This window comes from Equus przewalskii, chromosome 24 (genome assembly GCF_037783145.1).
Source record: "Equus przewalskii isolate Varuska chromosome 24, EquPr2, whole genome shotgun sequence".
NCBI classification, from domain to species: Eukaryota; Metazoa; Chordata; class Mammalia; order Perissodactyla; family Equidae; genus Equus; species Equus przewalskii.
Genome location: NC_091854.1, coordinates 29,262,688 through 29,287,671, shown reverse-complemented (window position 1 = coordinate 29,287,671; position 24,984 = coordinate 29,262,688). Strand labels below are relative to the sequence as shown.

Below are 24,984 nucleotides of genomic sequence, written 5' to 3'. Positions count from 1 at the left end.
GTGCCTCAAAAGAACCTGTCACCATGTAGAATCTAAAGTGTCATACCTACTACAGTAGCATTATGTGGACACTTTTCAATGTGCAGTTTTAATACCCTATAAAAATTTGTCTTAGATGTCTAGCTTTTGAAAAATTGGGCACCTTCCTCATTTCTGTTTTATTTTTCTTGCCTCTCTGCCTCATTACTGAGCAGAAAGAAGGAAAATACTACAACATTCCTATTTCTTTTTGTTAATACTTTTGGCTTTCCAACCTCTGACTTCTAAGAGGCATGAAATAGATGACTCTGAATGAATAGGCAAGGTGTTAGTTATAAAGCTTGTCGTTTGAAGCATCTTTTGAGTTTTTGTTATTGAGTTTGTCTTAGTAGTTTATGTTTGTAGATGACTCGTTTCTATTTGTGAATTAACTGAATAAGATAAGGCACAGCCACAAATTGTCAAGTGGTGTATTACTAAAATAAGTTGCTAACAGTTTTATCTTTAAAATCTTCCAGATGCTTGTGGTTAAATTTATGAGAGGCAGAATGGTACAGTACAAGAGGCATTATAAGTAGGAATCTTTATGATCTTCCAACAGATAAACTCTAGATTTTAGCTCTAAAGGTTGCTAATTCTGTGATAATTTAAAAATATGTTGTTAGTAAAGTTAACCTAATGTACTGTTTGGTGCTTAAGTAACATTTTAATTTTCCTTCTTTCTTACAATATAATTTTTATTTAAAATAATGTCTTAAATTGTTTCCACCTCCCTTCTCATACGCAAGCCAGAAACCAGGTTGATAGCAAACCTTCTGTGTAATTTTCCCTGTTTTGATAGGAAAGAGGATTTAGAAAATTCTAAGATCTAAAATCATCTCTCTTAAGCCACATATGTTATAAGACCCATATTTGTCTTTAAAATCTGTCATTTCCGTAGATAATCTCTGTTTCTAGAGTGTTTTGAATTTTTTCTGTTTAAATAAATATAGTGTCAGAGAAAGGATTACACCAGAAGTTTTAGTTTGTCTTAGACAATTCAGACATTCACACTTACTGTAGTTTTGGTGTCATATTAGTCATTGAGTAATGTTTGTGGATACTTACTGCACAAAGATGCTAACTTTTCTTCTTTTCTCCCCTCCTCAGCCGTCTGTTGAGTCTTCCAGTCCAGGTAAGTGTTTTCTGTAATCTTTATCATCTCTGTTTGACTCAGATTTGTCCTGTTAGCTGCGTAAGAGGAGAGGAGTTAGACTGTTACCTGACTTGCTTTTCCTCTGAATGCTTCTCTTCTCTGGGGAAAAGAAATGGGTGAAATATCTGACTGCCCATGAAAGTGCAGCTGAGGCTGCTGTGAGTTCAACCTCGTAACTGTCGGTGGATTTTCTCTTTTTGTTTGATGAATTGCCACATGTATTTCTTATAGTTTTTAATTGCTATTTGATTTGAAGTATATATGAAGTGTATTTTTTTTAAGAAGAGTCACTAACTGCTTAGAAATATTTGTTTGTACAGGAATTTCAAAGTATTTTATTTGAGGAAAAAATTCTTAATGCATTTAGTGAGAGAGGGAAAAGTAAGCAAAACATTCACCAAATGAGTACTTAATGTTGTAAGTTATAGAAGTTATTTTTAGATTTGAATAGAATCAAGTTTTGTCCTCTGTATAGCTTTGGGTTTTTGTATTCTCTTTCAAATATGGTACAGATTCATTTTTTCATTAGCGATTGTAAACGTGTGATCTTTGGACCGAATCTGGGCCACAAATGTTTTTTGTTTGGCCAGTCTAGTGACCTTAAAAAAATTAGAATATTTTATAAAAATCTGGATTTAGGCTTCTTATGATCAATCAGAGGTTCTGGCACCACTGGGTACAGCATTCCCATGTGGCAGCAGTTGGTTGGAGCTAAATAATGGCCAGAAAAGAGTCTGTTACTAGTCTTTCTGCCTCAGTGTCTAGGGACTTTTCCTTCTGCGGTGGAGTACGCTGATTAAGGAACAGCCTAATATAGCTAAAGAAGAGTGAGAAAGAGAGCCCTCTGAGGCATGCAATGTTTGATTTGAAAACGTCTTGCATATATTGAATATTTAGATATGATGTATTACTGAATTTTCCAGATTATTGAAGCAATCACCTTTCTGTGTTTTAGATTTTAGAAAGTTAGTTTGTAAAAAATGCTTAACATAAGCTTCTTTTTAATGGTTCAGAGTTCTTTTCATGAAGACAAATCGTGGTACTCTGTGTGGTACAATGCATCAAGCAGTGGTTGGACTAGGTTCCTCCAGTCCCTTCTAAATGACTAGTGGGCTCAATTGATAGTTGATTTTGTCATGTTTATTTTAGCTGAAGATGTTTGACTCGGCGATAAAGTACATTGGGCTTTGTGATATTTCTGAAACTCAAGGATTAATTTTTTTACTTCCTGGTTTATAAATATGTTCTCGATGATTGAGGTTGGAATTAATCTGATCTCAGATAAATATTAGGTTACCATTTTCTTTTTAGGACATGGAATTGTTCCTAGTATTTTTTTTTCTTTCAAACACAGAAATCATTTTCATTGAAAAAATAGGTTCTAGTTGTTTTTGTTAACGTTGTGACATCACAAATAGACTGAGTTTTAGATATTTTTCTATGAATTTTTGAGACATTCATCACATAATACATGGGTACCTAAAAATGTGTACTCCAAAAGTGGCATTAATAAATGGATTTTGTAGTTTCCATTGCATTTGAATCAGCCTGGGCTGAACTGGAAGAAGAGTGGAGTTTGAAGAATGCACATGTCTTTGATGGCCTTCTTGCTGAATGCTTATACAAATGGATTGAGTGATTTTTTTTTAATTGTTTTCAGACTGAGGAAGATCTTTTGAGGTAGACAGCATTTGTTAGTATCGGGCTTCTGCCCAAGGGAATGTTTATTGTTCTTATGAATAATACTAATTGTAGGCAGTTGCAAAAGTTGGTAGAAAAAAATAGGACCAGAAGCTTCATGTAAAAAAATAATTTTTGGTTCACTGGTGAGAAGCTGTGTCCTTTGCAACATCTGCACTTTGGAATTGATGCCGGTAATAATTGTCACATGACGTAGGCTAAGTGGTTTGTCTCTAGACTCCACCGGTGTAAACCAATATGGAGGCGTAGTACAAGGCTTTACCTGTAAGACTAGTAGCCATTAGAGGTGGGGATTTTAGGGTACGGAAGGTAGTAAAATGATTACACATGGTATGAGTATGCTATATGGTATGTTATAAACTGAAGTTATCTTTTGAATCTTTGCAAATATGTAACATACCTTTTAGTGTAGGATGGAATTTTATGACAAAGCAGTGGCATTTCCCTTACTCTGAAGCAAAATATTTCTTTACATAAAGCACCAGACTCCCTACCCCTAATAATACATTTTTGGGATTTTTTTTTCCCTAGGAGACAGCCTAATGATGGGACTAGTAATTAACAGAAAGGAATAGGATGGTTAGTTGGTCCCAAAGAACAAGGCTAAAAAGAAGTCAAATAAAACAAAGAGGTCAGATAAAAGCAAGAAAAAAATTGAAATTGGAAGTTTATAGAAAACAGTGCAGTGTGTATCTGGGGAAAGAAATTAGAGTGAGAAGGGAGAAAAGGGTCACCCATACTTTGTTATTTCATGTAGTGGGAAGGTGAAGTGGCAATGCTTTAAATACAATTGGCTTTGTAAATAATGACCTAAAAATGGGGGACTTCAGGTAAGTTGTATAATGCTGATGAAAAGGTGCTATGTCCTCATGTGAGCTTGATTTTGTTTTTTTTTTTTCAGTTGGTAAAAGAGTATAAGTAGTAAGGAATTACACATAATTATTTTTGACAGTATTTGTATCCAGTAGGAATTATATTATGATTAGGGGAGTAGTAGACAATGGCGCTGCGAGGTGTTTTAGGATCATTATGCCCACGAGAAAGAATAGTACAGCATCATCTGTAGGAATACAGAATTATTGAGTACGTGTCCTAGAAGATTGCTGGGTGACTGAAAAGTTTGGTGAGTGTTTCCATTGAAAACTCAGGAAGAAGAGAGAATGATTGAGGCAAGACAGCAACAACTAAATTAATGGTTCTCACACTGTGCTTCTGTGGAACACTTGTGTCCAGTCCCTGAAGCAGTACTAAGATGCCCTACTAAAATTGTCGCACTTTTCTTCATTTCCAGAAGAAATTAAGATAATACACTTTTCTAAATGTTTTTATTTTGCAAATCATTCTAAAACTTTGATACTCATTTGTACTATAATATGCCTTATTGCTAAATAATAAACAAAAGAATAGTTTAGTTATTTTATTTTTAATATCAATATTTTATGATGTTCCTCAAAGAAGACTCTAAGTGCTTTGCCCCCTGACCTGGCTTGTAGTTGGCTCATGTGGGTAAATGGGCTCTCTTCAACTGTTCTTCAAGGCGGAGACCTACTGTTTCTGAGGCTGTGACTTAGAGCGGGCGTGGAGCGCAGTGAAAGCACAGGTGTTGGAAGTAGCAGACCCAGGGTCCAGATTCCATCCTTGCCACCTACTGGCTCTGAGTTTAAAACATGCTGCTTAAACTCTCTGAGCCTCAAGTTTTTGTCTTTGTTTTTCATAGGATTGTTTGAAGATTAAATGAGAATGTATGTGAAGTGCTTGAACATAGTATTTGGCACATATCAAGCACTCAAAAATGGTTCTCATGCTAGAAATTAAGGGAGGCGAGAAGAACCCTGAGTGTTGGGTGCCCCCTTATCCCTAGTAGTCTAGTGGTCAAGAAATTGGCCTCTCTATCTCTTTTTTTTTACTTATTGGTTCTCTTACTGGAGTGAAATGGAAATGTTGGTACATCTGTTAATATAACCTTTAACAGTTTAAACTGATAAAAGAAATTGCCACTTGATTTTTTAATGTTAAATAATTCATTTGTTTATTAGTAAACAATGCTTTTGCAAACTTAACTCCAGATTTGGCAATAGCCAAATGTGGGGATGGTTTACAGAATATATATGCCCAACATTTGCACCCTGCTATTACAAGGCTTGACTCTATTGAGTACAGCAGTATTCCCCAGCCACCAAGCTAAAAATAGATTAGCTTACACATCACTTACTTATTAGATTATTTTTAATGGCTTTCGTAAGAGTTCTGTATGCAATTTTAATAAATTTTGCTTTTATATTCTATGTTTGAGTTATTTCAGATCAAAATCAACTAAGTTAAAAACAGCTGCCTATATATTTTCTCGAAAGTGCTGATAGAAGATAATATTTGAGTGCAGCTGTTATTTTCTCTGGACTATATATTTAGATGACTGTATATTTCACATGACTATATATATTCTTCTTGGGGGCCAACGGGGTTCATACTCATTGAGTCTATTAAATATCAGTCAAATTGTGATTTTTTTGCCCTACACCAAAGATCATTCTTACTTGATGTGACCATTTTTCTTTATAACTCAGATTTCATGTTTAGAAGATTACAATACTCTTTTTTAAAGTTCTACACACTTTTTTAAAGCTATAAACATCCAGTTTTGCAGTTGTAACTGAATATGTAGATGTGAGATGGGGCAAAAAGTAATCCCTTAAGAGATTTTTCCGGGGGATGATGAGTAAGGGCAAGAATTTTCTAAAACAGTGATACTTGCTATGCATAGCTTTTCCCTGCTATTTTTATTTGAGTTATATTCAGCTTCAAATACCTTATACATTAAATTAATATTAATGATACACTTAATTTGGTTTACCGAACTTTTTAAAATATTCTTTACCAGGAGGTTCAGCAACATCAGATGACCATGAATTTGATCCATCAGCTGACATGCTGGTTCATGATTTTGATGATGAACGAACATTAGAAGAGGAAGAAATGATGGAAGGAGAAACAAACTTCAGTTCTGAAATAGAGGATCTTGCAAGGGTAAATAACAAGAAGAGCTAGAGGGTGAAGTGGTTATCACTTTTTGTGGAGAGAGGAAACACTTGAAATTTTGGTTCTCTCTGTTTTTGGGGGAAAGTGCTATATATAATTGGTACTGAAAAATTCTGTGTGGTCATAGGTGGGATATTTAAAGTTTGAAATGAAAGACTTTTTTTTAATAAATAACTTTATGTGAAATAGAATTCAAATAGTTAAACTTTGGTAAAACATCACAGGTTTTGGGTCAAAAATGGACTATAAAAGCATCTAAATTTCCTCTTAAATACCTTCTGTCCTCTCCTAATTACTGCCCCTTTTATGTACTCCCCTTCAGAGCCAAAATTTCTTATGAGTTGCCATCATCCTCCTCGTTTCTCATTGCTCTAGATTGTCTCTGCCCCTTCCTCCAAGAGGACCAGTGATTTTATTGTTAAATCCGTTGTCACTTTTCTCTCCTCTTGGAGGTAGTCAACACACTTTACCACGCCCTTGTGTTTGAGTTCTGGAGTACCCCACTGTCCAGTTTTCCCTGTCTGTTCACATTCACTAGCCTTTGCACACTTGTCTTCTTTTACCCAAGATGTAAATTTGGAATTTCTCAATTCTCAGTCCTGGACCTTGTTTTCTTCCATCTCTAGATCGGTGATCCTCAAAATGTAGTGTGAGGGTCAGCGGCTTTAGAAGCACTCATGTACTTACGAAGAAATGTGAATTCCTACGCCCCTCCCCAGGCCTACTCAGTCAGAATTTCTGCAGGGTGGTGCTCAAATCTGCATCTTCATTAAGTATGCACACCAAATTTGAAAATTAGTAAACAAGATGATCTGATCTGATCTAATCTAATCTCATCTCTTGGTGTCTGTATACTCAGTATTCCTCAGTTTATTTCTCGAGCATCAACCTATTCCCTGTCTCCAGTTTTGTGTGTCTAACCACCTGCTTGACAGTTCTGCTTGCACATCTCAGTAGACATGTTAAAACTTTAGATGTCCAAAACAAAACTATTGATTCATGTTCTCCTTCTTCTTCCTTCCCTGTCTTCTCCATCTCAGTAAAAAATGCCACTACTGTTCACCTTGTTGCCTAAGTCAGAAACCAGGGAGTCGTCATCCTCCCTCATACCCAGTACCTATCCCTGAATAAGCCTGTCATTTCTTTCCACAAAGAGATCTCTTTTCTGGCTCTGGCTCTTGCTCCATCTCTGCTGCCAGGTCACCATCATTTCTAGCCTAGACTATGGCCATAACTTCCTAACTGGTCTCTCCATTTCCTCTTTTACCACTCTCCCCTCCATTATTTTTCCGCAGCAGCCGTGATGATCTTTGCAAAATATAAATCAGTTTATGTAAGCCTCCTATTTAAAACTCTTCAGTGGCTTCCTGTTGCATCAGAAGAAAATCCAGACTCCTTGACCTGGCCAGCAAGACCCCCTGCTTGACGTGGTCCTTTTTCCATGTGTTACACTGACCTGTCAAGCTCTTCTGTAGCCACACCAGCTACTTTCGTTCTTAGGTGTGCTGGTTTCTGCCTATTTCAAGGCTTTTCAGCTCATTCCAGTCTCTGGTATGTACGTTCCGAGGCTGGTTCCTTATCCTCTTCAGTCTGGGCTAAATGTTGCCTCCTCAGAATGGCCTTTCCTGTCCCCCGATTAGCTTTTTTTAGCCAGTGTACCCCATTCAATGCTTTCTTTCCACCTAACGCAGCTAGTAGTTATAAGTTTGTTTAATTTATTGTCTGTATCCTCCTTTAGTTCCGTGAGAGGAGGGACCTTGTCTGTTTTATTCACCAATGTATTTCATGGTACCTAGCAAGAGTGCTCACTCAGAGGTTTTGAATGAATGGATAAATCAAGCTGGTATGCTCTAATTAAAATTTATTACAAATCCAGTCTGCTGTACTCCATAATAAAAGAGCATAATAAATAAATAAGACATAGTGTCAACCTTTAAGCATTTGGAGTGCATAGTATCATGGAAAAATGAATTAGTATGCTTTTATAGTGATGAAGACTAATCTATGTTTTGGAATTTTAGTTTGGAACTTTTTTTTTTTTTGGGTGAGGAAGGTTGTCACTGAGCTAACGTCTGTGTCAGTCTTCCTCTGTTTTATGTGAGATACCACCACAGCGTGGCTTGACCAGCAGTGCTAGTTCTGCACCCAGGATCCGAACCTGTGAACCCCAGGCCGAGGAAGTGGACCTCACACACTTAACTACTGCTTCACTGGGCTGGCCCCCTAGTTTGAAACTTTTTAAAGTGTACGTTTAAAGAGCTGGAAAAGGAGTCCTATTAATATTTAGTCACCTCTTGTCAGGTGGTCCCATTTTGGGTCATTTTGTGATTAAAGCTGGCTTAATTCACAGTGCCTAAGCAATTCAGTATTTTATTATTTTAAGCCAGAGAACAGAATTAGTCTTACTGGCAGTGATGTATAGTTGTTATAAAAGCTTTTCAAGAATGGGTAAAAAAGCACGTAAGAGCCTGGAGTCAGAACTTTCCTCAGGACAGGGTGGAAAGCCGTTCAGAAGACGGGGATGGTTTCCTTGGATGATTCCAAACCTACATGAGCAACAGAGGAAACAGTTAATTAAAATTCACGGTCACTTGGTACATGTGAAATGGAAAGGCAGTTGTTTCCAACTTTCTGCCTATATTTTACAGAAACTTACAGCTTTATGTAGATTGTCTTGTTTCTGAATAACTCATCCATGGGATAAAACGTAAAGGAGGAAATTCTTTTTAATTGAATAATTTACTCAGTACAGGTTATATAATAGGTTATGAGGTGGAATGAGTATTACTTTTTCCATTTCAGAAAATAGGCTATTACATTTAATTAGCACAAAATTACTAATGGGCTTTGCTAAAATTTTGGGCATGTTATTGTCTATCTTTTTTCTCCTTTGTTGCACTCCTTCCCCAGTGCTTTACAGCCCCCTAAAACTTACTTTCAAATGACCCTTCCTTAGGAAAAAGTAACTAAAATAGAATTATTTATAGAGAATATAGAAAGGAAGAGAAGGACAAAGGAACCAGTCTTTTATCGTTCTTTTCACCCAGTCAGTCTTCTCCCTTCTCGGATACTTCGGACTTTTCCTAGAACAGTCAGGCTGAGGTTTAAGTGGCACAGAATCACCAATGCTTGCCTCTGGGATCTGCAGCTAAGCTAGTTCAGGGCCAGTGTCATGGATTTCCTATAGTTAAACTCTTTGGGTATGAACCAAACCAAACTAGTTTTTGTTTTTATTAAAACAGTGAGCAAGATTTTGTTGTATTGATTACCGATTTGCGTTTTAGAAGCAAAACATTATAGTTAGGTCAAGAATTGGTAGGGTGGTCTTTACCTGGCCCTTTGGTTGCATGAAATGGACTTTTGATGTAATGACGGCAGAATTCTAACAGTTGATTCATTCAGGAGTTAATAACTGCATAGCCGCTGGTTTTAAGTTCATTCAATTTGAATTGTAAAATTTTAAGTGAAAACTAGTTTTTCATAGAAGTAGCTTTGATGTGTATTTTTATATTTGCATGTATGAATTTTATCAATATAAAAGGAACTTTAGGTATGTAAGTTTAGCTTTAAATGTTTTAATAGAATTAGATATACAGGTTAGAATTTAATTGTGGTGATCTTAGAAGGGGTGTCAGAATCATTTCCGTAGTAAATAGGCTTTTGTTTGCTAGGAATAGCAATAGCCAGGTGTTAACTCTGTTTTAACATGTGCTCTTCACACTCAGCCTTGCTTTGAGCGGCACAGTGGGGCAATCTATTTGGGAGAAGGGGGAGCAGGATCACACAACAATATTAATACTTAATATTCACTTTAAAGTGCCGGACGCATTCCATCTGGTGAATCTCCAGAGCTAGAGAATAAAGGTTAAAATGCGAGAGATTATTTTTTGACATATACACACAACATGAATTATATAGGTTAAAAAGGGAAACCCCAGCTTGAGGATTATAAAGAGTTCCACTGTCTCCCTTTCTTCATAGTCTGTCTTATAGTCAAGCCTCAACCCCAACAGATTGGTTACTTTAGGAAGTGTCTCTCTAGTCCAATCTGGATGTAGTCCCTTAGGCCTTCCTGGCTGGGAATTAACCTCTTTCCTCCCCTCCTCATAAACGTTTATTGGTAAGTCAGTTTGGGTACAACAGATATGAAAAGAGTACTGTGTCCATCCACCAAATGGCCCTTGAACGACCAACATCTGCTGCCACATGCAGTCATTTCTAAATGACTAACCCCCTGATGTGAGGGATAGGGAGCCACCACCTCTGCAGCCAAGAGCTGGACATCACTCCAACCTTTTAATACTGTTGTTGGTGCTTGGTAACTTTACCTTACTGTTTTTAAGTTAAAGGACAGATTTAATTTCAGTATAATGTTTGTCTTTTTAAAAGTCTGTTCTTTCCACTTCCAGTGAGCCTCCCTTCTTATTCAGACAGGATTGCCCCTCTTTGTGTGATAGTGCTTAGACAACTTATTTGTTAAAACACAATATGCAGGTATAGTCCACATTCCCGTGTTTTTGTTCATTTCGTACAGTGTCCATTTTCCCTGTTTCTTACAGTTTGTCAACCAAGCATGTCTCATTTCATGCTCCATCAGGGTGATGTACACTGAACCCAGGGTCAGGTTTCGAATAGGGCCGTATACATGCATGTGTGTGTGAGTCACGCTGCCTCGATCAGAACTCAGCTGCACTGCTTATTCAGTCTATGACTTTGGACAAGTTACTTAATGTCATTAAGCTTCAGTGCTATTCAAGGATGCTATATGTAAAACGTTTAGCACAGTGTCTGGCACATGGTAATCACTCAATAAATTTTAGTAATTTCATTCATAAAAGTCCCCAAGAGATCTGTTACCCCAAAACTGTGAGGATCTGTTGTACTTGACCCCTAGTTTTCTCTTTTACTCCATTCTCCCACCCCCATTTCTATGCTCTTGACACTTGTGTGAGTGGGAATAAAACATTGTGCCACTTATTGTGATGTTTCAGTTTAAATTGAAGAAAACCCCTTAGTACCTGGTAGAACACAGACTTTGATAGTGTAAGCTAATGAGAGATTGTCTGGAACAGGTGAGTGACTGACAGGCCCTAGTGTAATAAGGTACTGTCTGCCGCGTTTCATTTAGCTTTTAGTCTTTTTTTTTTTTTTGTAAGATTGGCACCTGGGCTAACAACTGTTGCCAATCTTTTTTTTTTTTTTTTTCCTGCTTCATCTCCCCAAACCCCCCTGTACACAGTTGCATATCCTAGTTGCATGTCCTTCTGGTTGTGGGATGTGGGACGCCATCTCAACGTGGCCTGACGAGCGGTGCCATGTCTGCATCCAGGATCCGAACCCTGGGCCGCCGCAGTGGAGCGCGCGAACTTAACCACTCGGCCACGGAGCCGGCCCCATCTTTTAGTCTTTTTTTCAGAGGGAAATAACATTTGCTTTACAGGATATCATTGCTGTTATATCAGAATATTTGGGGGCAAATAAAGAAATCCATCTTGAACCAGCTTAGGCAAAAGGAATGAAGTGCGAGGCCTGTGTGATTTCATTAAGGGCAGGGGGATATCTAGGCCTCAGGGACTCAATTGCCACCACAACATATTTTCTGTTTCTGGTTTTCTGCATGGTGCTGTCCTTTTATAGACCAACTTTTTTCATACGCAGTCACTTCCTAAATTTGCTGCTTGAGAAAGTCTGTGTTTCTTTAGCTGCTGCTGGTAAAAATCTGGAAACTGTGGCCAACCTTGGGTCATGCGCCCATTCCAAACCTGTGACCAGGCAATGCAGTGATTCCACTTAGGTCAGATGTGACTTGGTCCAGGAGGTGAGCTTTCACTCCAAGACATGCTTGGAATGGAGGAAGGAACATTCCTGGAAGAAGAGTATAGAAGTAGAAAGAAAGGATTGAGGGGCAGACAGCAATCAATGATCCTTATATGGTACTTGCTGAACAGTCTCAGTACTTCAGTTAGCACATAGTAAGGACACAATAAATGCTACTTGAATTTGAAACTGAGGATTCCTCAGGAAAATTGATGTTGGTTTTTATCATGCTTGTAGCCCAGTGCTTGCTGCAAGATCTTCACTTTATACCTTAGATCAAGTAAGATGCTTTCATAATACTGTCAAACTGTGACTCTTGTATTCCTCAGTGGGTCATGACTGTTATTTACTAACTTGGTATTGGTGACAGAAGTTAAGTTAAATGTTAATACCTAAGCAAAAGCATAATACCACTATATACTCTCTGTTTTTAGTATTAAGCAAACATTTTCTTGGTGGAATGGGCAAGGATATTTTGTTTATACATGATGGAACCCACCTAAAACTAACTTTGAAAATAAACTTTTTAGAAGTTTATTAGAACTTTATTGTTTTTATTATTTTTAAGAACTTTTTTAGAAGTCATATATATGTGTATCTGGGTCCAAGGAATGTCTAGAACCAGAGATTCAGTGTCTCCAGGACCTCACGATTACTCTTAACCCGTGGTTACATCCTGTGGATTCTGCTGCAGGGTCTCAAGTTTCTCTTTACCACAACCACTGACTGACTTGAGGTTCTGGTTATACTCCACGTGAGTGCCAGCAGTGGAGTCCGCCCTCGCTCGGTCTCCCTGGCAAACTGGATCTCTCCCTACCCACGTCCGTCTTGAACATTTCACTGTGTGTATAGTTTTCCCTCAGCCCTTGCATAGTGTCGATTACTGCTCAACAGCTACTCTCAGATTGACTCAGAAGTAGAGTCCTTGTACATAGCCCTTTAGAAACTAAGTAGAACTAGAGAAAGTAAGTAAAAATACTTTAGTTACTCTCACCAGGGGAACCTGCTCATTCATTTTTGTTTCTATCCTTGTGTAGTTGCCACTTCCTCTGACTTGAGTGACTTTTGTGTCTGCCAGGTCTATTACTGTTTCTCCAAATTCAAGCACTTCTCCAAATACACTGATCAGCCACTCTTTAACTCTCCTTTCTTCTCTGCTTAGTCAGTATTGGAGGTGTTGCTAAATTTTTAGTTGAGAAATGAATTTTTTGTAAAGTGAGTCATAATTCTCAGATGCATATCCAAGAGGGAAAAATCTTGCCCTAACCGTGAATATCAGACATTCCCCATTCCTGATAGTGGTAAAAAAAAACAAAAAATCTCCATGCATTTAGTCTGTCACCTGTCCTTCTGACGCATAACTGAGCTAGATGTGAGATGTTGGTGATAAGCTTTATGAACGATAATGATCAGGCTTTGTTACCTCCCACTAGAAACGCTGATTTGCAATGTCTTATCCTGGAGCTGTGAGATGCGTGGTTCTCAGGGTGGTCTGTATCAACAGCGTCAGTATCACCAGGCACTTAGAAAAATGCAGGCACTCAGGCCCCACCTCAGCCCTGCTGCATCTGAAACTAGGGTGGGGCTCAGCAGTCTGTTTTAATAAGACCTGGTGTGATTCTGTTGCCCTTGAATTTCAAGGCTGACCAAAGAGTGAGAGCCTGAGGACATTTATTTGACTGATAATCTACCTCTGTTGTGTGATCTCTCAAATACCACTTAACTCAGTTGTAAAAGTTAGGGATAATAGTAACATCTATTAGCGTAGTTTTAAAGATGAAATAAACACAGTCATGCACTGCATAATAACGTTTCAGTCAATGGGGGACCACATATGTGACAGCGGTCTCATAAGATTAGTGCCATATAGCCTAGTAGGCTATACCATCTAGGTTTGTGTAAGTAGTGTAGGGGAGGAAGACATTTTCCTCTACCTTCTAGGTTCTTCTGGCTGGTCTAAGAATTAAATTGACATGAGACAGAATAACAGGAGAAAAGCAACAGTTTTAATAACGTGTATACATGGAAGAAACCCAGGAAAACCGAGCAACTTGCCAATACGGCCGAAGCCCTCACCTTAAATAACATTCTCAGCTAAAGACAGAAGATATTGGGGATGAGGAGAGTCAGGGACTTCAAAGGTGATTGGCAAAAGGATGACAATTCACAGGTAAATGAAAAGGAGCAAATGTTTGGAAAACAAGTATGTGTTTGGCCACACAGAAACAACACAGAGGGAAGCCCAGCAAACAGGCTTTTCTAGGTTCCTCCCTGTCTACACCTAGTTCATGTTATGCTAAGGTGGACAGCTCGCTTTCTGAGACAGGTTTTTTAGTTAGAATTCTTTTAGACAATTAAGAGGAAGGAACAAGAAAAACTTTCTGAGTCTTTTGTTTCTTAAAATAATTAACCTAAAATAATCCTTATGTTAAAGAAACACATTTTGGAGTGGCAGATTTTGTTCCCCTTTAGTAGACTCTACGGTGTTTGCACGACGACAAAAATCGCCTAAACGCATTTGTCAGAATGTGTCCCTGTTGTCAGGCGACATATGACTATATCAAACAAGTTCTTTATGAATTCTTAAGGTCCGTGAAAATATTAGTTGCAAACTTACGCTAAAGTGTTTTTCCTGGTTTGGCCCTTAGTCATACTAGATACTTCAGTTGCTGTTTTTCATAGTAGTTATTTCAGTTGTTAAACCTGCTTTTAATTTGTGGTGCAGAATGAGTATATAAAAAGTATGAACTGAGATTAGGAGGTCTAGGTATTACTGTAACATCTGTTGGTGTGTGTTTCTCTCTGCTTGATTTTATTTACAAATAAAGGTAGCAAATACTCCCATGCGGTGCTTTTAAAGATGTAATGAGATTGTGTAATACTCTCCCTCTGCTTTTGTTCAGCAAAGAGATAGAATAAGAAAGTGGAGTCAAAGCACTTACCACAAATACCGGGCACATCGAAGACACTTTACGCCAGCTATTATTTGTTGTATATACAGCCAACTTTCTCTATATCTTTCTCTTGCTCTACTTCTTTCTTGATTTTGAAGTTCTGTTTTAGTTCTTACGTCCTGAGTATGAATTCCAAAATTTCTGTCTCCTGTACCAGATCCTCGGTGCACAGACCAGATACTTGCATGGGCTAGATCCTTGAACACCTCAAGCACTGTTTGTTTTTCTGCACTTTGAGGGTCCCACTCCGAGGTGTCAAGCAAGTGTACCAGCTGGTCATTCAGCAGGCATTGGTAGCACCTTTCCTGAGAGACTTACCCCTTCCAGGTTGTGGCTGCTGCAGGTCATAGGACTCTCAGAATTGATTCCTCTTTTAGAAACAGATTCATGAACTGATGGATAACTAAAATATCCATTTACAGTGTGAAGTAGAAGTGTTAAACCGCATTTCTTTCCTATGAGAAAATTTTTCAACTTAGAATCATTAGTTGTTTCTTGCACAGGAATTCTGAGTGGCGGTAGTGTTATCAGGTTGTATCAGGTCATTGTGTACCCATCTCCACTGTAACAGTATACTTAATGCATGGGCTAGACTTATTTCTGTCCCAGGATGAGGCTATGAGGCTGCTGGAGAATTACAGAACATGTCCTGTTTCATGATTCTAAACTGACTGGTTCTTTCCGTTAAGTTCTTCTTCAGTGTGTATATAATATGTTCAGGTGATTTGAATTGTTTTCTTTTTAGAATCAGAATTCTGTCATGTTTCCCTGATAGTTGATATAACTTGATTACTGATAGAGCGATACCTTCTGCAGAAAGCTGATTTCATTTCTCCACATCTGGGTGTTTCTTCATTTTACCCTCAGAGGGTGTGTTTCTGTGGGGTTAAGGGGAGTCCTGGCAGAGGCAGCATGGTGTACTGATAAAAGTCTGGGCTTTTGGAATTAGGTTTGAAATCTGCTCTGCTACTTGAAAATTGTGTGATTTTTGGAGAAATTGCTTAATCTGTCAGCCTCGTTTTCCTCATCTATGAAATGGAGATACTATAACAGTTTTGTAAGATAGTAAGGATTCTGTGAGATGATTTTATATGTAATTATAGATAACCCTAGAAAAGAATATATGGCTAATGTAATCCAGTATCATTCCTGTATATCGTTGCTATTTTGCTTTTAATGTGTTTGAGCTGGCCTGTGAATTTCATCTCTGTTTCTGGGTGTCTTAATTTATTGTCTGTCTGTTTTCTAATTATTCTATTTCCCCACTTCCAAATTGTGTGTGGTACTCTTATTAAGTGTGAACATCCATACATAGTGTTAACTGTCTGTGTACGTTTACGGAATTGATTGCACAAAAGAATAGTGACAAAAGAAAAGTGACCAGTGTCACTTTATTTTGTATTTAAAGATTTTGTTGTTAGCAATTAGAATTGGTCAGTCTCTTATAGAAATTCTTAAAAAGACTAGGATTTTCCTAGGTTTCAGAATTATTTTAGTTTCGCTTTTTATGCTTTGAGAATTCTGGATGTAGTTCTAAGAATATTGTGTATGGAATGACTATAGATTTGTGAATTATAGGAATATGAAATATCACTTATTCTGAAATTAACTTTTTATTTTGGTCTATTTAGGAAGGCAAAATGCCAATTCATGAACTTCTCAGCCTTTATGGTTATGATAGTAATGTTCGACTACCTGAAGAAGATGAGGAGGAGGAGGAAGAGGAAGAAGAAGGTGAAGACGATGAAGATGCTGATAATGATGATAACAGTGGCTGTAGTGGGGAAAATAAAGTAAGATTATACACGCATATTTTTAAGATTGTAGTCTTTATTCTTGTTGAAGTTATAATTTATTAATATGTTCTTATAATCTATCTTTTTCTGATTTTGAAAGTAATACATTTAAATGTTAAAAATTAAGATATAGGAATATGTGATAAAAATTAGAACTCCCCTATAATTCACTCCTGAGAGGTAATAGTTTTCTCTGTGTCATTCCAGATTTCTTTTCAATGCCTATTCTACATAAATTTGTGGCAACTTTTTAAAAATGCTATTGTTTTGGGGCTAGCCTGGTGGCGTAGTGGTTAAGTTCATACGTTCCACTTCGGTGCCCCAGAGGCCTCAGGTTCGGATCCTGGGTGCACATGTACACCCCGCTCATGAAGCCATGCTGTGGCAGGTGTCCCACATACAAAGAAGAGGAAGATTGGCATGGATGTTAGCTCAGGGCCAATCTTCCTCACAAAAAAATAAAAATTAAAAAAATAAAAATGTTACTGTTTTTAGTTAATAAAGGCTAATTGACAGTTTTGTATTAATTTTTCGTACTTTGTTTTGAAATAATTTTAGATTTACAGAAGAGGTTCAGAGAGAGTACAGAGAGTTCCTGAATACTCTTCACCCAGCTTCCCCTAATTTTAACATCTTATGTAATCATGGCATATTTATCAAAACTAAGAAATCAACACTAGTACCATACTATAAAACTACAGACAATTCAGATTTCACCACTTCTTCCACTAATGTCCTTTTTCCTGTTCCAGAATACAACCTGGGATACCATGCTGCATTTAGTGTATTTGTCTTCTACTTGTATTTGGAATACTGGAACCTTTCATCTACAGCAGTTTTCTTTACATCTTAAAGAAATTTAATGTATCATTCCACAGGAGGAGAATATAAAAGATTCATCAGGTCAAGAGGATGAAACTCAGTCTTCCAATGATGATCCATCACAATCTGTTGCTTCTCAAGATGCCCAGGAAATAATCCGTCCACGTCGATGTAAATATTTTGATACAAGTAAGTGTTATTGGTTGCTGTAGTTTGGATGTAATTCTTACTGTTTAATATACAGTCATGTGTCCCTTAACGATGGAGATACATTCTGAGAAATGCATCGTTAGGTGATTTTTGTCATTGTGCCAACATCGTAGAGAGTACTTACACAAACCTAGGTGGTACAACCTACTACACGTAGGCATATGGTACTGGTCTTATGGGACCACTGTCATATGTTCAGTCCATCGTTGACCAAAACATCGTTACGTGGTGCATGACTCCATGACCAAAACTTCTAGTGTTTTTTTTTTCATTGCTCTGTTGGAATTCATTTACTCTGAATTTCACTCAACAGCAATGGGATTGTGTTCTAGGTTATTAGGTTAGCAATGCTGGGGCCCAGTTGTCGGTGAATATGCTACAGTAATTGTGTCACTACACTACTTGATTTTGAGCATGTTCATTTTTCTGCCTCCTAACCCTTCTTTAAATTTAATTTGTTTTGTAGTCATCTTTTTTTATGTCTCCTACACTTTTCCTCAGTTTTCATTTTCTACTTTCTTTGCTTCTTAGCCTTTTTTAGATATGTTCATAAGCATTGCTTTCTCTAATCAGTGGTTCCCAGGTCTAAAGAATTGGTTGACTCTTGAGGTGGGAATACTTACCCTCGAAAGAACTCACCTAATTTTTCTACAGTTATGATCTGGTCAGAGGTGACCAGTAGTTGAGACAACATTTAATGTATGTGACTTGAATATTTGCATGCTTTGTCTCCTCCACAGTGTTTTATTCTAAGCAGGAATCATTATTGTAGAAGACAGTTCTTTGATAAGAAAAAGTCAACCGTTAGTGTTAGTAGTTTAAGTTTGTGGTCTACATTTCTCTACTTTGAATGGAAGAAAAACACTTGAAGAAGAGTAACCTGTCATGAAATGTAGTAATGTAAGAACTGATTAAACATTCTTACTGCTTTGTATGAATGATTTCTGTTACACATTTAGTTTAGAAGTGAATGTTGTGCTGTTAAAAATAATTTTATTGTGAGTTTTGATCAAAGAAATGGTCCAACTGAAAAGCATATGAATGCAAGGAGAGATAAGTTACTGAAATAATTGTGTTTATTTTAACTTCGGGGAAAATGTGGTATTTTTCCTTAGTTAAATGAAGAGCAGATCCATTGCTAAAGTGTGCTTAAAAGTGGGATGCAAAGTGACTGCCTCTTGAAACAGTATTTATTGCTGTACATCTAATCTGGTCTTTCAGTTGTGATGGAAGCTATACATATACTGCCTATCCTAGCTTTTCCATAGGAAGCATTAATTAATAATTCTATATGAAATGTTACCCTTGTTTTGAACTTTCTGTGCCATTTTCGAGTTGAGAAGATGCTGGCAGTCTAATAGTTTTCAGTTTTCGCACACCTTTATGTAAATACATTGTTACTCCAAAATGTAAGCAAATGGCAACTTGCCTGCTTTGAATAAAATGGAGGTGTTCGTACATGCACTCCCTTCATGCGCTGCCCCGGAGTGATGCTACTGTGTTCTCAGGGTTTCAGAGAACACTGTTTGGAAACCACTGTTTGTCCAAATTCTCATAAGGAAAGAAACGGAGATCGTGTAATTTATTCTGCCGTCAGGCTGTTGGCAGCAAAATTAGCTTTAGAAACAGATTATCTCGACTCTAAATCAATTTTTTTCTTAAAGTTTTTTTAGGAAATCGTTTTATTAGAATACAGTTGGGTATGATTAGGATTGTCCTAAAAGGTTTATGGAGGATTTGTGTTTTTAACTGATCGTATATTATTTGATTAGAAATATCTTGGCCTAACTCTGCAGATAGCTTTGGGCATATTTAAATATTGATGGTAGATGTAAAAATGATACACAGATATGTACAGTTGTGGACAGGATAAGCGATCATTTTAGAGTATTATTGTCTTATTTATTCTAGATAGTGAAATAGAAGAAGAATCTGAAGAAGATGAAGATTATATTCCATCCGAAGACTGGAAAAAGGTAGGTAGAGTCATATTTTCCCAAAATACAGACAAATATTTAAAAAGCCAAGTGTAATTATTTTTTTACTAACTATATATATTGATAAAATTGAGGTAAGCCCATTTGTGACATTTAAATGTTTGATAGATGTTCAGATTTCTCTAGATGCATCCAAGTGACAAAGATATTTATCTTTTTAGAAAATAATAGTATAGAAAGAATTGGATTCTGTTGACAGAGTCGGTATTCAAACCAAGATTAGAAATCCACGTTTCTGAACTAGTGCTGAATTAGACTTTTGTTGCACTGTAAAAAGTATCACGTCTTTTTTTTTTATACTTGGGAAAGGAGTTATGGAGGCTTTGGTATTTGTTAAGTAAATTTTGTTTGATAATTTGGTTTATAAGTTTTTCCATCCCATATTAATGTTGATGTTTGCAATTCAAAGTATATTGTGTGGAGAGACAGATGTGGGCTTCTCTACAACTAGCTATAATTAAGTTAATTTCTAAAAATGGATCTAAAGATAATATATTGACAAATTGTATAACATTATGTAATCGTACAGTTAAGTTGAAGATTTAATTTTAAGCTGTTGCAAAGCATTTGACTTACTAGGAAAATGTATCAAAATGTCACGTAGGATTGGCCAGAGCAAATCATTTAGAAATGATGTCATTCTTGTTGAGAGAGATCACCCGATTTTCCTTTTCAAAACTCCATTGAGTTTTTTTCTTGTTCTTTTGCCTAGATCTGATTTTAAATTTACTGCATAAACAGTCATTTCTTTGGAATCAGAATACCCAAAACATGAAATTGAGTGGCTTCCTGCACTTTTGAAGTCATGATTGTTTAGTTAGTTAGTTAATAATTTTGAGCCTTCCCTGTGGTTTTGTTTTTTTAGTTGGTTTAAAGTGTTCTAGTTTGGGATGCCTGAGGCAAACTTAAAAAAGAGCTGATCTCTTTGCTGATTAAACTAAGGGAACATCATAGTTAGAGTTTCTATTAGAAAGAATGAAGTGTTCAGGTGAACTTGGACTGGGCTACCCAGGGATTCCAGCTTCAGCCAGAATTGATGCATTTATGAGTTTCCAAAGAGATGTTTAGGAGAGAGGGACATCAGTGTGACTTAGAGTGGTGGGAAATGTTAGCCAGTGCAGGATGTGTTAATTAATTCAAGTGGGTGATGAATGAATGATGGACATGAAGACAGAAGACAAGGATCATGGAAGTTCCTTACTATTTGTGTGACCTGTCTGGACAAGTGTTCTTCAGTCCAGTCTTTCCTGATTCTTCACACCTTGCAGCAGTTAGGATGAAAAAAGCTAGAAACCTTAGGAGTCATCTTAAACTGTTATTTTCCACCAGAGTCTCCAAGATAAAATTAATTGTTTTTGTATCTGGAGTGTTCAATTGAGTATTTCATTAAACATTGATTTTTTTTTTTTTTTTTAAGATTTTATTTTTTTCCTTTTTCTCCCCAAAGCCCCCCAGTACATAGTTGTATATTCTTCGTTGTGGGTCCTTCTAGTTGTGGCATGTGGGACGCTGCCTCAGCGTGGTTTGATGAGCAGTGCCATGTCCGTGCCCAGGATTCGAACCAACGAAACACTGGGCCGCCTGCAGCGGAGTGCACGAACTTAACCACTCGGCCACGGGGCCAGCCCCAAACATTGATTTTTTTTAAATGAAGGAATAGAGGCTCATAGGGAGAACATAGGGGAGGGAAAGCTTTCGTTGCTGGGGAGTGTTAGTCCCTCCTCAGGAAAATTATGTAATGAAGCAGGCCACAGTAAATCCAGATTATCTTATTTTAGTATGATTTTGTTTTAGTAAAAAATTGTTAGAATTCGGAGATTCGTCTTCTAAGACTTATAAGATAAAATGGAGTCTTTATAGAAACTGGGGTAGAGGAAACAGGTTTGAAATCAAATGTAAGTTCAAGTTATAGCCCAAGAACTTAACTAATAGTGTGTTCCTGAGGAAATTAAGTTTTTTCAGATTCATTTCCTCACATAGGAGGTGGGAATGACAATTTCAGCCTTGTCAAAGTTGGTGAAGATTTAATGAAAATTACTCATAAGATACTTGCTACATAATGCTCCTAAATGCTATTTCCCTTCCCTTCCCTACAGAGTGAATTAGCAGGTGAAAAGAAGCGTTCTGAACTCAATAGGAAAAAGGAAGTGTCTCATCTTTATACTAGTCCAGAAGTTCTCAGCCCTGGCTTCATGGTGAAACCACTTGGAGAACTTCTGAGTACTGATAATCAGGCCTTTATCCAGAGATTCTCATTTAATTGGTCTGGAATGAGTCCAGACCATCGATGTTTTTAGAAGCTCCCCAGCCGGGGTCGCTAACTTGACTATATTTTCTGGTAGGCATGGGTGAGTGAAGGTGTAAAAAAGGCCCAAGAGGTGACAGTAGAGCACTCTTTTTTTATAGTGAAAGACATAAAGGAAATTCCTGTGAAGAGTAGAGGAAATTTGTGTGTGATGCTCTTTTTAGAAAACTGGCTGGTTTTCCTGTACAGGTGCAGCAGTAAATTTATTACATAGAGCGTGTCTTTGAAGTTATAGTAGATAAAATGAGATCCTTACATCAGTGGGGTAACGATAACAGGAGAGAGGAACTTTTCAAATCCTGGGAGGTATTTAAACTTACTAGACCATGGTTTTGTGTCCTTCCTGCCCAAGTCTTCGTTTTGAAAATGCAGTAAATTTATTCTTGACATTTAACCACAAGACAAAAGGTCGGTCCATGTAATCTTGGTCCCTTTGTGGTAAAATCTCATCAGTGGTGATTGCCACTTGTCTTTCTGAACAACCAGTTTCCCCTAATCTGTGATTTGACTACATAGATTTGATTACCAGATTTCCTAAAATAAAAATTAATTATGTTTTGGGGAGGCCGCTTTCTCATTTTGTGTTGTTTTAATGAAAGTCAGGCACTAACCTGTTCATCCATTTGGTTTGGAGTTTCATCCATTTGTTCTTTGCTGAGCTTTATAGATACCCTTTTTGTTATTTCCTTTACCTTAAAGCTCTGATTCTCAGATTTAAGTGTGTCAGAATCATCTGGACAGCTTGTTACAACACTAACTGCCGAGTCCTATCCCCGGCGCTTCTGGTTCAGTGGGTCTGAGGTGGGGCCTGGGCATTGCCGCTGATGCTGCTGATCCCAGGACCACAGGTCTCGTAGGGCATGGACACTTGGAAAATATCTGAATTTGACTTACTCCTTCTCAGAGTGTTTGCAGTTATCTTATTAACTGAATTATGAGAATTCATTTTTATTTCTTTTTCTCCATATTTTGCAGTAAGGTTTGTATCTGTTGTGTATATTGCATTTTACCCCATTGTTACTAATATTTTCATCCAATCATATCCAAGCTCATTTCTATTATTAACTCATTCATCCTCACAATACTCCTCCGAGGTAGTTAATTGGTCGTATCTGTGTTTTATGACAGAGAGCCCAGAACAGTTTATCCAGGAAGATGGTAAAGCTAGAAAATGAAATCTGTTACTAGATCTTACTAATGTTTTGTTATTTTTGAAATAGGAGATTATGGTGGGCTCCATGTTTCAAGCAGAGATTCCAGTTGGCATTTGTAGATACAAAGAAAATGAAAAAGGTGGGTTATTAGTAGAATAACGTAGCTGAATTCATGCTTTTGAAGTGATGAACTATTTTATAATGAGATAAGAACATGCCAGTTTGTTACCCCATTGACTTATGAAAGAGGACCCGACATAATTTCTGTAAGAAGAAATGTGTTTTCTGTTTTTCCACTTTTGTCCACAGAAGTCTAGCAAAAAAAAAAAAAAAGTGAATGCTGTTTTGGTATTAAATAGTGACTTAAAACATCCCAAATTTTTGTTTCTTTTTTTAACTTATTTTAAATACTCTGAATATACCCTTTCAAAACCTGTATAATTCAGATTTTAAAAGGTTATTTTATGTCAGTGAAAGCTGTTGAACAGGTTTAAAAAAGAACTTGAGTAAACAACTGATAGAAAAAGCTTATTTGCTTCTGAAATGTTTAATATTACTTACTAAAATTGAGTATTTTGATATGTATTTAAAATAATTTGGGGAAACAACTTGTGTACTTAAGTTTTACATGATTTTTTTCATTTTATCTAAAATCCTAAGGTAAGTTGTAAAACTTCCAATAACGTAAAATACTTGGGGATTTTTTTAGTCTGTTTCAGAATATTCACTTTAGGTAAGTTCTAGAAGGAATGTTGTATGTGTGCTTTTAATGAGTTCATGTGCAGTGTGACATCATTCAATGCTAGAAATCTTTCTCTATTTCTTTTATCTCAGTTTCCTTCTCCACGTGTCACCTTACATTTGCAGAGCCTTTTGGAGTTGTAGAAGTCTTTTGTTGTTTGTTTTCTTTTTAGCATGCCCTCCACAAACTAGCTTTATAGTCTAAGCATGCGCCTGCTTTCAGGGCAAACAGCACATCAGAGACAGTTAAGGGAACAACACAGGCCAGTAAATTCTAGTGATGGCAAAAATGTTTTAACACACCAGTATCAGCTTGTGCACACTTTCAGGTTACTTGCTGTGACATCTAGGAACATTAAAGGTAGTATCATATGGAGTAATCTTGGTATATATTGAAGTTCTGTGCATATGTTTTGTGAATACATTATAATTGTATACAAAATAAATTATCCATTGGCTTTTGTATTTTTTTTACAGTTGAATTTTAAATGTTATGCTTTACTTATATCTTATATAATGGTTAGCACATGTTCACCGTTGAGTTCTTTCTCTCCAAGTAAAGTACTGAAAGTTAGACATTTGTTCCCTTTCATTGTTTCTTTTAAATTTTGACTATGAAAGATAGCAGTGCTGATCTTTGAAAATTTTCTATTTTGTAGGGGAGTAGGAAAGCACCTCAGTTTATATTTGGCCAGTTAATATTATGGCTTAAGATAATTTTAATTATCTCTTAAGATGTTTTATCTTTTAACATGTCTGTCAGATACCACAGTGAATAAATGATCACAATCTCTAATTTTTAATGTTTAAGTTTTGATTTAATGTTTTTAATTTTAATATAATTTTAGAAAGCAAATGTATGTATTTTTTTCCAGGAGAAGCTGTGGTTTATGAAGCTTTCTCACTTTGAGAATTTGAGCGTGTTGGAGTCTGTGAGGATCCGACTAGACTTAGCAGGGTGATAGTGCCTTGGAGGGGTCACTGTGACTTGGGGCCTTTTAGCTCTGTAGTTCTGGGAATTCAGACTTGGTCATGATACCCAGAATTCATGACCACTTAGCTTGCCCTGTGCACACGGACCAAATTCATGTGAAACTCTGGTAAACCACACTGTTAGCATTAAAACTGTCGAAAGGATAATGCTGATTAGTGCATTCTTGGCTTATAGAGAAAATTTCACAGGATATTTTTTATCGGTTTGGTGAGCACATACTCAAAAGGGAGAGCATTTGGTTTGGGATTGTGATAAAAGCGCCACAAAACTAAGATACCCTGAT

General features: G+C 37.0%; 1 protein-coding gene across 11 annotated transcripts in view; it reads left to right on the top strand.

Moving 5' to 3' along the window:
* Window positions 1-24,984, top strand: part of MIER1 (MIER1 transcriptional regulator) — a 58,770-nt gene that overhangs the window by 13,318 nt on the left and 20,468 nt on the right. For all 11 annotated transcript variants that reach the window (XM_070592232.1, XM_070592227.1, XM_070592226.1 and 8 more), the window contains 6 exons: window positions 1,129-1,153; window positions 5,754-5,899; window positions 16,314-16,475; window positions 17,357-17,489; window positions 19,422-19,486; window positions 23,033-23,105. In XM_070592232.1, coding sequence (XP_070448333.1) covers window positions 5,801-5,899; window positions 16,314-16,475; window positions 17,357-17,489; window positions 19,422-19,486; window positions 23,033-23,105 — 532 coding nt within the window. In that variant the 5' untranslated portion in view covers window positions 1,129-1,153; window positions 5,754-5,800. The remainder of the gene's footprint in view (window positions 1-1,128; window positions 1,154-5,753; window positions 5,900-16,313; window positions 16,476-17,356; window positions 17,490-19,421; window positions 19,487-23,032; window positions 23,106-24,984) is intronic.